General features: G+C 39.1%; 1 protein-coding gene and 1 pseudogene across 2 annotated transcripts in view; one reads left to right on the plus strand and one right to left on the minus strand.

The window, feature by feature from the left end:
* TNPO3 (transportin 3) overlaps window positions 1–17,333 on the minus strand; it is a gene marked incomplete at its 5' end in the record, with an annotated part of 74,099 nt that overhangs the window by 36,242 nt on the left and 20,524 nt on the right. Inside the window, 4 exons of the mRNA XM_084230376.1 lie at window positions 631–769; window positions 2,790–2,965; window positions 5,911–6,054; window positions 16,122–16,278. Coding sequence (XP_084086502.1) covers window positions 631–769; window positions 2,790–2,965; window positions 5,911–6,054; window positions 16,122–16,278 — 616 coding nt within the window. The remainder of the gene's footprint in view (window positions 1–630; window positions 770–2,789; window positions 2,966–5,910; window positions 6,055–16,121; window positions 16,279–17,333) is intronic.
* Window positions 1,349–2,381, plus strand: LOC311168448 (guanine nucleotide-binding protein G(s) subunit alpha-like; annotated as a pseudogene). The gene has a single exon. The product of its transcript is annotated as a guanine nucleotide-binding protein G(s) subunit alpha-like (transcript).

Here is a 17,333-nt window from a genome sequence, read left to right on the forward strand (position 1 = left end):
GCATACATTGTGCAAAGATGAAAAATAATGTAAGAATTACATAAAATAATAATAAAAAAAAAGTTCCAGAGATTAAGTGGAGCTAGAGAGGGGGGGTTAGTAGAAAGATATTAATAGGCTTTCTTTCTAAAGCATTTTTTTTAATTTATTTTTTATTTATACAATAGCTGGGGTACAGACCAGAGGCGCAGGAGGGTAAGAGGATTCACCAGAGACAGAGTGGGGAACAGAACAGGCAGACAGACCAAAAGCACTGCTGAGGGAGCAGCGGGCGTGACAGGAGAGGTCTGCCACGCCATGTGGGAATCTCCCTGGCCGCTGGGAACTGAACCAGCGCTGCAGAGGCTGCGGACACCTTCACAGCACTGCGCTCAACCTGCTGCGCCACCGGGGAGGCCCTCTAAAGCATTCTTTGAGTACATTGGGGAGCCCAGCCAACCAGCTAAGAAAAAAGAAATCAAAGCAGAAGCCCAAATAAAAACTTTTAAAGACAATGGAGGAAACCCTCACATCACATTCATTAAAAACAAGAATATTAATTCCCATAAATAAAAAGCTGTACAGCAGGCAATAGAATATAGGTAATGTGCAATGTGGAGAACAACGGTTTTAGCATAGAGTGAACACTACCTCATATTGAGGATGTCCTGCACAGATAAGAAGCAATTCCAGAGTTCGTAGGTCCCCAAGACCTTGGCCTGGAGTACAAACAATTTTCTCAAGAAAAGTTTCACATAGTTCAGTGAAAATACGGCAGTAATTTAAAACTCTGTAGACAAAAAAGAATGAGAGCACCACGTCAGAAATCTAGATATTATAGGTATATACTCACTGGCATTGTTAAAAAGAATCCACAGCCTAAGGGATATATAGTGATTATTTGCTCTAAGTAACAATTTCCATGACAGCCACCTTACCTTACATTACATACTTTCATACACATAAGCAAATGATTCGTAAGTCAGTCAAAATTTTCAATTACTAAAACATTTTAATACAATTCCCATCAAATCACACTTGATATTTCAAAGTTCATCCCTAATTTTTTAAGTGCAAAAAATTACTACTTTCCATAATTACAGACTCTCCTTCTGCATCCAATTTGCCACTTTAGATCCAGATAAGACTATTAAGAGTACCCGGCACCACCAAATTAGAGCTGCTGGGGGATCTAGGTACATGATTCCCCCTCCCCCCATGCCATGCACCAGTCCTGGCTACCACCGCCAGCCTCCTGGAGCGCATAGACCTGCAGAACATGCCTGTGTGCCCTTGAGCCAACCTCTCCCAGAAAGCCAGCGGTTCCACACGAGTCATCCACACTTGGAGGGTAGTCAGAGGAGGAGCTGGAGAATCTGGCAAAAGCACTATCATGAATCAAATGAGGATCCTGCATATTCATGGATTTAATGGAGAGGGCAGTGAAGAGGACCCACATAGGGCAAGGAGCAACAGCAATGGTGCAGGGAATCAAATGGTACAAGGCAACCAAATTTCAGAGCATCAAAAAGAACCTGAAGGAGGCTATTGAAACCATCGTGGCTGCCATAAGCAACCTGGCGCGCCCAGTGTAGCTGGCCAGCCCTGAGAACCAGTTCAGTCCTGATTGTGAATAACATACCCGACTTTGACTTCCCTTCTGAAATTCTAGGAACACACCAAGGCTCTGTGGGAGGATCTGGATGTGTGAGGCTGCTACAAGCACTCCAAGAAGTACCAGCTGATTGTCCCCAGTACTTCTTGGACAAGACTCATGTCATCAATCAGGCTGACTAAATGTCCAGTGACGAGGATCTGCTCCACTACTGCATCCTGACTTCTAGAATCTTTGGGATTAAGTTTCAGGTGGATAACATCAACTTCCAAATGTTCCATGTGGGCAGCTGGCATGATGAATGGTGCAAATGTATTCAATGTTTCAATGATGTGACTGCCAACAACTTCATGGTGGCCAGCAGCAGCTACCACATGGTCATCAGGGAGGACAGCCAGACTAGCTGCCTGCAGGAGACCCTGAACCTCTTCAAGAGCATCTGGAACAACAGATGGCCACACACCATCTCTGTGGGTCTATTCCTCAAAAAGCAAGACCTGCTTGCTGAGAAAGTCCTAGCTGGAAAATCAAAGATTGAGGACTACTTTTCAGAATTTGCTCACTACCTTACTCCTGAGGCTGCTACTCCTGAGCCTGGAGAGGACCCACACATGACCTGGGCCAAGTACTTCATCTGGAAGGAATTTCTGAGAATCGGTGGAGATGGGTACCACTATTGCTATTGTCACTTAACTCGCACCATGGACACTGAGATCATTCGCCAGGTGTTAACAAGTGCTGCGACATCATTCAGTACATGTACCTCCGACAGTACAAGCTGCTCTAAGCAGGTTCCCCCACATTTAATTAAAGCCTTAAGCACAATTAAGAATGAAACATAATTATAAATGCAACCCTTCCTTTCCCCCAAGTGATCTTGCAAACTTTCCTTTTCCCTTCCTCTCACTTAAGTATTACAAATTTAGAAATCAATGGCCTACAAAAAAGGCCACAAAAGTTCCCTTCTCTTTCAGTAAATAAAGTAAAAGCAGTAAAGAGAAATAAATTAAACAAATATTGTCTGGTACAGCATTAATAAAATCAAAATCACAATTAAATGTGAGCAAAAACAAAGAATATCAGTATCTTGACAATGTTGCTTGTATATTTAGTTACAAAAGATACATGAATAAAAAGTGACTTAAAAGAATACCAGACTGTGTGTGAACACAGAGCTACCACTTCAAATACTCACTTGTCTAAATCTTCACGTGCCACAGCCATATGATAGGCAGTCTCCAATGTCAGGACTCCTTGAAAAAGTTGCATGGCTAATGGTAAGTTAGTCTCCACGTTCTCAATGGCATAAAGAGCTGAGCACACACAGTCTGAAGCAGCTTCATGTAGGTTGGATGAGGTTTTATCCTGTTGCTGGGAGATATCAGGAATAAGGAACTAAGAATATGATCATTAAGCTGTAATCCAAGTAATAGGAGAGCAAGTATATTTGTTTCTGGATATGTATTTTAAATGCCTAACAGCCTAGTCATGGTCTCCAACAAGACAACGACCATCAGTCTTCCCTGTCCTTTTCTGGATTACTTCTCTATATGTTAAGGAAATCAGTGTCTTTGTACCTGAATCATGGTCATATGACATTTAAAATCTAATCCATGTTTTATATTTCGAACTAGTCCCTCCCAAATGAAATGCCATGTATTTCTTGCCTTACTTTAATCTGTCAAAATCTTTTCCTATCCTTTTTCCGATATGTAAGTACTATCCAAAATGAAAGAGTTCAACAAATACCAAGGACCTATACATCTAAACACATCATGATATTTCAGAATACCAACGTTAACAAAAGTTCTGGGGAGAACAAGAGGAGATTTAGAAAGGAGCAAAAATCAGTTATTCACCTCCTCATTAAGCAATGGTGCCTACTAATGCCTTAAAATTTGGAAGGAAAAGAATATTGAACCCAGAACTCTATTTTTGGCTAACCCAGCAATCAAGAATGAAAGCAAAAGAACAATACTTTTCAGGGATGCAAAAATGGAACGTTTGCTTCCCATACATCCTTCTGAAAAAGGTATTTAAGTAGGTTCAAAAACTCGTTACTCAACCCACTTCCTCTAGTCCCTACCCCACCAAAATAACAGCCCAATCCAGAAGTCTAATAAAAAGGATGATAGCTGGCAAGCAGATCTAAAGAGCAACTGATACAAATTAGAACAGATCAGAAGGTTCAAAGAGGGAGGCCTCCAGGGTTTTTACTTAGGAGAATACAGTTGAGGGATTGGATGTATTTAGTGAAGGCATATTAACCTATTGTGAATAATAAAAACAGGGACATTTAGAATCCCAAGAAAAAAGCTATACAGGGAAGGGGAGAGCACACAAACACAAATTATTCATTAAATTATGCTTAGACTGAGTGATGGATTAAAATATATTCTCTGTTAAGATTTAGTCCTAGGCCTCCCTGGTGGCTCAGAGGGTTGAGTACCACGCAGTGAAGCTGTCCACAGCCTCTGCAGCGTGGGTTCGATTCCCGGCTGGCCAGGGAGATTCCCACATGGCGAAGCAGACCTCTCCTCTCTTGCCCACTGCTCCCCTCAGCAGTGTAAATTGGTCCGTCTGCCTGTTCTGCTCCCTGCTCTGTCTCGGTGAATTCTCTCACCCTCCCATGCCTCTGATTGTACTCCAGTTCTTGTATAAATAAATAAATCTTTAAAAAAAAAAAGATTTAGTCCTTTGACTATATCGAGTCTGAGGTTTTTGAAAGACTTAAAGAACTATGAAAGAAAGAACAATATAAGAAAAACCTGGTTCACACATAAAACTAAAATACAGCATGATTTTTAAACTACTAAATGAATGAATGAATGTAAAATCAAGAATATATTTGACCCCAACTTTAGAAACACTCTTAAGTGACAGAGGTCTCAACATTGGATTAGTAAAGAAGATAACATAATCCTGGTACACTATTTAACTTGCTTCTTAACCCAATCTCAACTCCCAAGAGTCACCACTATTTTAAGCTTGAAGCACATTCAAGACTGTTCTCACTTTGGCGGCCTCCCTGGTGGTGCAGGGGTTAAAGACAGCGCTATCAAGCTATCACCAGCCACTGCAGCATGAGTTCAATATCTGGCCTGGGAGCTGACCCACGTGGCATAGCAGATCTCTCCTGTCTTGCCAGCTGCTCCCCTTCAGCAGTGTAATTCAGTAGATCCATCTGTTCTGCTCCCCATTCTGTCTCTGGTGAAGCCTCTCAACCCCTGCACTCTGGCCTACAACCCAGTTCTTGTATGCATGAATAAATCTTAAAAAAAAAAACTGTGCTCATTCATGTATAATTATATTCATAAATTATTTAACCAGAAATGAGGCTTAATTTATTTATACAGACTACAACATACACACTCTGGTAACATGAAAATCAAAATTACTATTATTAAGGAAGGGCACTGACAAACATAGAGTCAAAGATAATGACTAGCAAAAGAATAGCATCCTAACTTTCCTGACTCTTAGCTTCTGATGCAAGAATGACAGCAGAAAATCACTCACAACAATGAAATGCTAAAAGTTTCTTCTTGGAGAATGTGCTTTCCTTTTCCTTCCGTAAGTCACAGTGATATCTACTACCACACTACCATTTTCTAAGTAATAGTGTACCAGCCTACAACCAGTATACACAGAGCTTCCATAATAAACGTCAACATAGAAGGAAACCCTCTGGGAGAAAGGCAAAAGTACTCACATCTCCAAAGACCTGTTCAATATTTATGCCAGAATATTGCTGTGTTCCTTGTTTTCTAAAAGCTAGCCTTTGTCAATGCATTTATTTACTACTATCCACCAAAACAGAGAAATGTATTGCTAGGTACTATTTTCAAAGTCTAGGTAGAAATGCATAAATACATAAAAAGCTATTACTTCTTAATCCATTAACCTCAAAACCCCCAACTCTACCCTACACATACCCTGATGTTTTAAGTTAACTATCTCAACTACCAAGTTTAATATTCTGACCTGTAATTGTCTCAAAGATCCAGTGAAAAGTATTAGAAATACACCACACTTTGTAATTTTAAAACATGGAAAAAGAGGCCAGAGTATTTTGTTACCTGAATTTTAATATGCAAATCACTGATTAAGACATAAGACTATTTTCTTCTTAAACCTATTCTCTTCTGAGTATTAAAACAACACCTTAATTTGGTATTTGGCAACAAGGATTCTGCTGCTTTCTTACTCTTAACCTTCTAATTACTGTGCAGAAATCTAAAAATACCTTTAAGGCATAGGTCAGTTAGTCTAAGAAAATATGCGGGAGAAAAACTGGTAACAAAACTATTACTTACCAAAACCTCAAAAAGAAGTGCTAGTAACTTATTGTTAGCCATGAAGTTACTGTCCAAAACTCCTAAATTAAACCAACTTCCCAAACAGCGAAAGACCTTCATAAGCATTTTCTCATCTGTTCCTGCTTTTTCTACACAGGTCATCTGAAAAGAACAAAACAAAAACAAAAAAAGGCAACATCAATCTTTACATTTAAAACATTATCATAATCATCTCATTTTATAGTGAGGGTGACAATAACAGCTAACAGAAGTGCTTTTAAGTGACACTTGTCAATATTCTTAATTCATTAAATCCCACTATAGATAGGTGCTATTGTTATCTTCACTTTCTCAATTGGGAAACTGAGGTACAGGGAGGTTAAAAACTTGCCCAAACAGAAATAACTTTCTTATTTCTTAGTTCCCACTTCTGCATTTAGTAATCTTATCAATAGAGCTATCTTTAAAATAAAACTCTTGATTTTACAGGACAGTTATACCATTGCATATTCCTACATGAAAAACTTATGTTTCAGGTTCTACACCCAAATACTCTCAAATATGCTATACCACAGAAAGTACAGTGTGATAGTTTATAAAGGACATAAAATGTCTATATTTGCAAGTTTTTTGTGATGGGTATTTTCTCCAAAGTAAAATGTAATCAACCTTTTTTGAAAAAAGATGTTTAAAAATAATTTTTGCAGGTAATGGGTCAGAAACATGGTAGCTACCAAAGGGCTTGGGAAGTATGGCATGATCTAAATGCTGACACTTCCACTCCCAGGTGGCCGTGTTTCCCTATGCTAGCAGAATCAGGCAGTAATGATCACTTACTTAGTTTCAATTGTAGTGCATTGAACAGAAATAAAGGAAAATAAAAATAAATGATTCAAGTAAATTCATGATAATTCCACTTTGAAGAATTAGGTTCTGATATTCATGTTTACAATGCTGACATAAAACATACAGAAAAATCCTTAGATTCAAAGCATTATCTACCATGCAATCTACAATGAAAATGATTGCTTTTATTACTGTGCTCCATAGAGTGTGCTAGGTTGCTTGCAAAAATGTAGAGAAATACAGTTAATTTTACTCCCCAAGAACAAGATGCTAAACATCCTCTTTCTTAGAAGAAAGAAGATATATAAGGTATATGTTATATACTTGGGTTCTTCTACTTTCTACCTTTTCCTTGCCATGACATTTCCTTACCAAGAAAAAGTAAGTATATAACTAATAAATAAGCTGACCCGTCATAACTCACACAGTGCCAGGCACTGTTTTAAGAGTTTTATGTATATCAGCTCAGTAATTCTCACATTATGAAGTAGATACTATCATCCTCATTATACAAATGAGGAAACTGAGGAAGACAGGTTTAGTAACTTGTTTAGCTGCCTCTTAAATTTCTTATTGTTTATATATACACAGAACAAATATCCTATTAAGAACTTCTGGTATTTCCAAAAAACCCTCAAAAGGTAGGCAGACTGCAGCAATGATTTATTAAGACTATGGTAGTGATTAAAACACTGAAAAAAAAGAGTGCCAGAAACATTAAAAGCAAGGGGGAAGAGAATTACCCAAAGACTAACCAAGTCTATTCGTAGTTTTAGGTATATTTGTTGAAAGAATACCACTTGACTGCTTATTTTTTAAATGAAATAACACAGACTCATTTCTGCCCATTTCCATTTATTTTGTGTGTGTTACACTGCACATGCCTGTAGAAGAAGAGAGGACTTACAGTTACCTGGCAGGGTAATTATTCATATAACCAAAGGTATACCCATGAGTTTTTTTTTTTTTTTTTAAAGATTTATTTATTTTATACTAGAACCGGGGTACAGGCCAGATGCGTAAGAGGAGTCACTAGAGACAGAATGGGGAACAGAACAGGCAGACTGACGAAATACACTGCTGAGGGGAGCAGCAGGCGAGACAGGAGAGGTCTGGTGCACCATGTGGGACCCTCGACGGCCGGCCGGTATTGAACCAGCACTGCAGAGCCTGCTGACAGCTTCACAGAGTTGCACTCAACCGCCTGCGCCACCACGGGAGGCCCATACCCATGAGTTTATGTCTAAGATATGAACCTGTTCTGAGAGGCTCATCACTGTCTAAAAACATACCTGGCATTAGAAAGCACTCAATTCTTTATGGAAGGAAAACTGCAGAAAAGGCCATGAGAACTCCTATTTTAGAGGGGAAATTACTAACAGAAGTCACTAGAAAACAATCTGGAAGAGAACAGAAAATGTCAAATATGGTTCTACTTCTCAATTGAAGTTCTCCTCTTTTTAGTTCCCAATACTCAGAGAAGAATGTTCAGAGATGTTAGTTGTTGGCTGGTATCACTAACACACACAGTACATTTAGAAAGGGCCAAGACACTAATTATTTTAGTAAATCAATGAATGAGAGGACTCTTACCCTCCATTCACTCCCTACTCTCCCTCCCTCTTTCTCTCCCCCTCCCTCCTTCTTCCAATCATATACATATACCTAAATCTTTGAAGTTCTTGATGTAAACTCATTATACAACTGCTGCCCTTTATGCTTCCTGAATGACATTTCAAATTCAATTGTGCATGATGTTTACAAATGGAAGAAACTGTTCTGCTCCCCGCTGTCTCTGGTGAATCCTCTCACCCCCACACCTCTGGCCTGTACTCCAGTTCTTGTATGCATAAGCAAATAAATCTTTTTTTAAGATTTATTTTATTTATACAAGAACCAGGGTATAGGCCAGATGTGCGGGAGGATGAGAGGATTCACCAGAGACAGAGTGGGGAACAGAACAGGCAGAATGACCAAAATAAAGTCTGAGGGGAGCAGCAGACTAGACAGGAGAGGTCTGCCTTGCCAGGGAGGCCCAAAGAATGAGATTCTGAAACTTGGAATGGAGACATCTAGTTGGGTCCTAGTGAAGCTAATAATAAACTTAACCCACAAGTCACTCTCAATTTGAGCTTCTTTTACCACTGAACCAACAGGGGGGAAAAGGGTTAATCTACAAACCTGGGTGATGAGCCCAATTACCAAGAAAAAACTGGGTTGCTTCTAGACCATGGAACTAAGGAGTTTTCAATCTAGAACCCAGACAACTCTAGCATTTCCCTGACCATTGATAAGATTAATGGAAAACTGCAGAAGCAACAACCAAAATAAGCAAGATGATTCAGAGCTCAGACTTTTTGGAAATGAAAATTTGAGGCACTCCACAGAGTAAAGCATTCCAAAGACACCTGGCCAAGTCAGGTATCTTAGTTCTTCACGCTGCTCTGACAATACCAAACAATGAGCAGCTTATAAGCAAGATAAGGAGCTGGAAGTTGAAGACCAAAGTCCCAGTAGATTCAGTGTGAACCTGTTTCCTGGTTTATAGACTCTATCTTTTCACTGAGTCCTCACATCATAGAAGTGGTGAGGAAGTCTCCTGGGATCTCTCTTTATAAGGGTACTGATTCCATTCAGATGAATCCACCCTTAAGATCCTAACAATGTCTCAAAGCCCCACCTCCAAATAATGTCACACTGGGGATTAGTTTTCAACATATGAACTTGGGGAGGAGGGACACAAATAATTAGTTTAGAGCAGCCGGGAAAGATGAAATGAGTTGTGGAAGAAGTCAGATATCAGCTACACCTTGTGATCAATATATAAATGAGTGCTGTAGGAGCTCTGCATATTTTCTGTTTGCCTATTATGCCACTGCAAAGGAGCTAAGAGGACATAGGGAAGCTGCGATAAAAATGGGAAGACTGCTGCTGGTTACAGATTTATTGGCCCTCAGTTCCAAATTCACTCTTTAATGGATCTGGGCTCATTAAATAAGTTTTTCCTGTATCACTGGCACTAGCTTTTTGTCTGAATAATGGAGAGAAAATGTAAGTGGAAAAGGGGACTTCCTAGTTCTTGTATGCTCACTTCATAGTGTTCTGCAGAATATGCAGCTTCTCCAATCCACACTCACAGCTTCTCTGGTGTCCAGCTCTTGCAGTGTACTGGCCATCACATTCCCCAGCATCTCCTCATCCTCATTAATGGTTTTGTGGCAAAATGCTTCTGGGGCATAAAGAATGTACCACTACTACAACACCAGATTCAGTGTGCTCAGCTTTTCCAGCGTCTGTGGTGCTCAAGAGTTCCTGGTACTCTCACACACAGGCAATCTTGTGGCCGAGTGCCTCTGGTGAGACCTTTCCTGAACACCTTTCTTGAGCTTCCTGGAAAGCAGGTTTCTGTCAAGTTATAGAAGTCAGATTTTCAGCAGCATGTGACACCACTGATATTTCTTCTGCGGTCACACACTTTCCAAGAGGGTCTGGATTGCAGTTCTGGGAAAGGGAACTCTTCCTTCCCTGGAAACACTTGCTCAGCCTTGGGGTTAGTAACTGCTCTTTGTATTTGTTTTATTTCTACATTCTTTGGAACTCTCTTACTAGACAATTCCTCCTTACAGTTGTTCTTTATATTAAACATTCCCTGAGCACATTACTATGTGGCTTCTCTTTTCTGAACGAACCCAGACAGATATTAAAAGGAACCAAGGATTCTAGATCTAAGGCAAGGAGGTAACAAGATGAGTATTACTCATCTATGTGTGTTAGGAACAAAGAAGTGCTCCAGTGGCCAAAGTTAAAACATTTTAAGCATCAAGCATATGATTCTGATGGAAATCCTGAATCAATAAAAACTTAAGTCTATACTCCATAAGCGAATGCTAGGGGGAAAAAACCAGTAATGTCTGAAGCACCTATAAAAACAAATCCTTACTTTTAAAACAATAATTATAAAAGAATTAAGAATTACTCCTGACTTTCTAGTAGTAATCCAGGAGAATGCCAACTTAAACATATGTAGAATGAATGACTGAATTACTAAAACATCATTTTATAAACCACAGTGAAATTATCAATTAAGGGGATTGATGTCAACTAGAATTTAAAACCATAAGGAAAAAGGTTGCGATCAAACTGGACATTTGTAAAATAAATTACCATTGTATAAACCGCATTATAAGGAGCAAAACTTTTTTTTAATTATTTATTTATTCATGCAAGAGCTGGAGTACAGACCAGAGATGCAGGGGTTGAGAGGATTCACCAGAGACGGGTGGGGAACAGAACAGGCAGGCTGACCGAAGCACACTGCTGAGGGGAGCAGCGGGCAAGACAGAAGCGCCACCAGGGAAGCCCCAAGGGGGAAAACTTTTTAAAAAGAATCAGACTGTCATTATCCTAATCCAGTCAGTGCTAACATCACTAATATAAAGTCAAACAAAAAGTATTTTCTTCTGATAAAATCAGTATAAAAGTCCCTGATATACTTTATGGAAAATGTTTTAACCTTTTAAAACTAACCCATCAAGCTTTCAGTCTTTTTCAACCAGGGTTATAGGAAAGAATTAAATTCTGTGAAAAATTGTTTTGAATGGTTATTTACTCAAATATCCTGATGGTTTATAGCCAGAACCATGATTAATGCATAGGAGAGAATTCATTATATCAATGAATGCCTTAGGGCATTAAGGCTGAATTCTCTTGAGGAATACCTAATGAGAAAGTAACTGTATGTAACTTCCAATTAGATGAATTACAGAACAGAAAAACAAGCTAAATGAAACAAAGACAAGGCCATGAAAAATGTCCAAAAGAAGATATCCTTCCTATATGTTAAAGTACCATTTTGAAAAAGGAAGGGAAGAAGGACCGCAATTAAAAGCAGTCCTGATGCAAGACATGGTTCTAGACTAGATATTGATTTGGAAAAATGCTATTAAGGGTATTTTAGGACCAACTTGGGAAATGTGACTGTGGCCTAGGTATTTATTAGATGTTATAAGAAGTTACTGAAATGAAAAAAAATGAAGCTGGACAACTAAAAAAAGCAGGCTGCAGAAGTGTTAAAGTGCATAACCTCATTTGGACTTGAAGATGTGTACAAAAATTCGCAGAAACGTATATTGATATAGGAAATATACTAAAGGATTAACATGACTCCAGATGGCATGAACGTAATTTGCTTGTCTATATTTTCTATAGAAATATATACATCTATATTATCTATTACTGCTTTAAAATAAATGGTTGACTAAAATATAATTTTAACTTAGAATAATTTTTCCAATGAATTTCTAACACCAAACTGAATACAATTTTAAACAAGTTTGCTTTTATCAAATAAAAAGATCTATGACACAAAAGTACTAGAACAAATCCCTGAAAAATAATCTACTACAGCCACATTACTGAGAAATCTTTGTCAAACTGTAAGTACCTAAAAGTTGAGCTAGATAGCCAATTTAATATCTTCTAATACAGGAATCAGCAAATATTTTTTATAAAAGACCAGACAATAAGTATTTTAGGCTTTACGGGCCATATGGTCTCTATGAAAACTCAATTCTGTTGCTTTAGGCAAAAATTATGGACATAGACAATACAGGCACAACACAGAGATAATTTGTGGGTTCAGTTCCAGACCACTGCAATAAAGCTAATATTGCAATAAACCAAGTCACACAAAATTCTTGGTTTCCAGTGCATATAAAAATGTTTATATTATAGTGTAGTCTTTTAAGGGTGCAGTAACATTATGTATAAGAAAACACTGTGCAATACCTTAATTTAAAAATATTTTAGGGGCCTCCCCAATGGTGAAAGGAGTTAAGACGCAGCACTATGAAACGATCTGCAGGCACTGCAGCACGAGTTCGATCCCCAGCCAGGGAGGTGACCCACATATGGCACAGACCTCTCCTAACTTGCCCGCTGCTCCCCTCATCAGTGTATTTCACTCAATCCAGTCAGGCCTGTTCTATTCCCCACTCTGTCTCTGGTGAATCCTCTCACCTCCACCCCCCCCCCCCACACACACCTCTGGCCTACACCCCAGATCTTGTATGCGTAAATAAATAAATCTTTAAAAAAATATATTTTATTGCCAAAAAATATTAAACATCATCCAAGCCTTCAGTGAGTCATCATCTTTTTGATGGTGGAGGGTCTAACCTCTAGATTGATAGTTACTGACTGGGGTGGTGGCTGCTGAAGGGTGGGGGTGACTATGGCAATTTCTTAAAATCAGACAACGTAGTTTGTCACATATTTCACCAAAGATTTCTCTGTAGCATCCAATGCTATTTGATAGCATTTTACCCACAGTAGACCTTCTATCAAAATTGGGAATCAATCCTCTCAAATACTGCCACCACTTTATCAACTAAATTTATGTCATATTCTAAATCCTTGGTTCTCAACATCTTCACCAAAAAGAAATTCTATCTCAAAAAAGTACTTTATTTGCTTATCCTTTCACAGCAATTCATCTGTCCCCAGTTTGATCATGGGACTGTAGCAATTCAGTCATACCTATAGGTTCCTATTCTAATTCTAGCTTGCTTGCTAGTTCTGCCACATCTGTAGTTGCTTCATCTACTGAAGACTTGAACCCCACAAAGTCATCCATAAGGGTTAAAATCATCTTCTTCCAAACGCCTGTTAATGTTGGTATTTTGCCCTCCTCTCAGGGATCACAAATGTTCTTAATGGCACCAACAACACTGAATACTTTGCAGAGATTTTCAATTTACTTTGCCCAAATCCATCACAGAAGCCATGGGCTATGGCATTTAGTGTCTTATGAGATATGGTCTTACATAATAAGACCTGCAAGTCAAACTTCCTCCTTGATTCGTGGGCTGCAGAATGCATGTGGTGTTAGCAAGCATGAAAGAAACACTAATTTCCTCGTATTTCTCTATCACAACTCTTGGGTGACCACGTGCATTGTCAATGAGCACGTGTCTTGCTGGGCAGTAGGTCTCAACATTGGGCTTAAAATATTCAATAAACCATTTTGTAAACAGACACATCATTTAGGATTTGTTGGTTCATTTATAGATCAAAAGGAGAGAATATTTAACATAATTTCTTAAGTGTCCTAGGATTTTCAGAATGGTAAATGTGCACTGGCTTCAACTTAAAGGCACCAACTGCATTAACTAATAATAAGAGAGTCAACCTGTCTTCTGAAGCTTTGAATTCTGGCACTGACTTGTCCTCTTCAGCTATGAAAGTTTTAGATGACATCTTTTTCCAACAGAAAGCTGTTTAGTGTGGACACTCTCATATCAATGATCTTTGCTAGATCTTAATAATTTGCACCTTCTGCACAAGCATGTTCTACTTCACTTTATACTCTGTTAGGGAGATGGCTTTTTCGTCACACCTCAGAAACCAATCTGCTGGCATCAAATTTTTCTTTTTTTTAAAGATTTATTTATTTATGCATACAAGAGCTGGGGTACAGGCCAGAGGTGTAGAGGGTGAGAAGATTCACCAGAGACAGAGTGGGGAACAGAAAAGGCAGATTGATCGAAGTACACTGCTGAGGGGAGCAGTGGGCATGTCAGGAGAGGTCTGCTGCTCCATGTGGGTTGCTCCCTGGCTGGCTGGGAATCAAACTCATGCTGCAGTGGCTGCGGATTGCTTCATAGGTTGCATCTTAACCCTTGCACCACCAGGGAGGCCCCTGGCATCAAAGTTTTCTGCCTCTCTCATTCTTTATAGAACTGAAGAGTTAGGACCCTTCTCTGGATTAGGATTTGGCTTAACAGAATGTTGTTGCTGATTAATCTACACAAACCAAGATAACTTCTCAGAATCCACAATAAGGCTTTTTTGTCTTCTGATCAATAAGGCGTTCACTGAAATAGCACTTTTAATTTCAAGAACCTTTCCTTTTGGGGCTCCCTGGTGGCCTAGGGGTTAAGTCTCACTGCCACCACCCCTATGGCCTGAGTTTGATTCCTGGCTAAACCACATGGTTCAGCAGACTGCTCCTGTTTCTCCCACTGCTCCTCTTAGCAGTTTATTTCAGTAGTTCTGCCTGTTCTGTTCCTCACTCTGTCTCTGGTGAATCCTCTCAAACTCACCCCACCCCAGCACCTCACCTGCACTCCAGTTCTTCCAGACACATACACAAAAATAAATTAAAAAATAAGTAAATAAAATAAAATTCTACCATTAAAAGAAAAAAGAACCTTTCCTTTTGTGTTTATAAACTGTAGCAAGAGGCCTAGCTTTGTCTCTCTTGGCTGCTGTCAGGTCTTCCTCACTAAGCGTAATCAATCCTAGCTTTTTATTTAAAGTGAGACTTGCAATTCTTCCTTTCACTTGAACACTTAAGAGGCCATTGTAGGGTTATTAACTGGCCTAACTTCAATATTGTTGTATCTCAGGGACTAGGGAGGCTCAAGGAGGAGAGAGAGACAGTCAAACAGTGGTCAGAGGAACAGTTAGAACACACATTTATTGAATTAAGCTCACAGTCTTATATGTATGCAACTAATGACACCCCAAAACAATTACAATAGCAACATCAAAGATCACTGATCACAGGTCACCATAACAGATAAAGATAGTAAAAACAATGAATAATGAAAAATCCGAAATACTGCAGGACCTACCAAAGTGTTACACAGACATTAAGTAGGCGCACATGCAGTCTGGAAAAAATGGTGCCAATAGATTTGCTTAACATAGGGTTGCCAAAAAACTTAAATCTGTTAAAAAAAACTCAATAGCCTCATTTGCACAATAACACGAAGCATGCCTATATGCAACTGAATGATGTAACTATGTCCCAAGGATACTTTATTTACAAAAACAGGTGACTAGCCCATAAATCATAAATTCAGCCAACCCTGGTCTAGACTATCAAAATTTCCACATAATCAAAAAGGACACAGCCAAATTTAACTCTTTACAAAGAAACTCAAACTAGCTAACCTATAATTGTGATATTGCTCAAAGGTCAAGTAAAGCCTTGGACCACTTTCCTGTCAAGATCTCAATTAATCCTCAAGAGAATCATGTCCTTAGTAAATTTATATGGAGCTTCCATTAGCATTATCTCTGATCAAGAGTTGATGGTAATACAAGACTGTGTAATCAGAAGATCTGATTTGAAATACTGAATTAGTAGTCATAATTGTAAAACCTATTTCGCACTCATAAAATGGAGATAATACCTTCACATTATTTAGAAGCTCAAGAAGTATAGTTCTGAAAGTATTTTTTAATATTCATAAAAGCCACAGTATTATGGTTGACAAATTTTCAAATAAAACTATTGCACAATAATCCGACTGATTACAAAACCATCATGGTTTTTTGCCTCTAGTCAGCAACTTAATATTTCAAAACCTACTCACCAAGAGAGATACCACTGTGCTAGAATAGAAAGCCAAATCTTCTATAATTTCTGTGCGCCGATTAGCTCCAATACGTAAGGAACGACTATGTACTTCTTCAGGTAACACTGTAAGTATCTCCAGCAGAAAAGGCAGAGAAGTTACGTCATTGCTATATCTGGAAAAGAAAAGGGGGAGATACCAGAGTCAGAAAATACACAATCACACAAGGTAACAGTTGTCAGAATAACCTATGATAACAAAAACATTTTCACTATATATACACACACACACGTAAAGTTTCAACTTGAATAATCTTTGACCTAGCAATTCCACTTCCAGAAATGTATTACTCAGAAAAAAATCTCATATGAAGTACACAAACCTATACACTACAGTATTTTTTTATAACAGCAAAATGTAAAAGTTCTCCACAATTAGGATAAAAAAAGTTAAGTCATACGGTGGAATGTGTGTGGGCGACCAAAATCTATTAAGTAAAAAAAGACTATAAAACGTACTACATATAACAAACAAATATGTAGGTATATGTTAAAATATATATGTACCTATTTATTTTTTTTTTAATAGAGGCATGTTTTATTTATTTGTTTGTTTGTTTGTTTTGTTTATACAAGCACTGGGTACAGTCAGAAGCACGGGAGGGTGAGAGAATTCACCAGAGCTAGAGCGGGGAGCAGAGAGGACCGAAGTACACTGCTGAGGGGAGCAGCGGGCGGCAGGAGAGGTCTGCGCGCCATGTGGGACCCTCCTCCAGTGGCCAGGGAGCAGCCGGGGATCGAACCGGCGCCACAGAGGCTGCAGGCAGCTTCACAACCCAGCGCTCAACCGCTGCGCCACCGGGGAGGCCCTGTACCTATTTATTTTTAAAGGCATAAATGAGAGTCTAGAGGATCATATAACCAACCATGAAAAGTTACTTATTAAATACAGGAATTGGGGCCTCCCTGGTGGTGCAAAGGGTTAAGTCTCAGCTCTATGACGCTATCAGCAGCTACTGCAGAAACAAGTTCGATCCCAGTCTAGGGAGCTAACCCACATGGCATAGCAGACGTCTCCGATCTTGCCTGCTACTCCTCTCAGCAGTGCATTTATTCTGCTCCCCACTTTGTCTCTAGTGAATCCTCTCAGCCCCCTCCCTCTCTGACCCACCCCCATACCTCTGGCGTACACTCCAGCTCTTGTATGCATAAATAAATAAATGCAAATCAC

This window comes from Talpa europaea (genome assembly GCF_964194135.1).
Source record: "Talpa europaea genome assembly, chromosome: 3".
Lineage (NCBI taxonomy): Eukaryota > Metazoa > Chordata > Mammalia > Eulipotyphla > Talpidae > Talpa > Talpa europaea.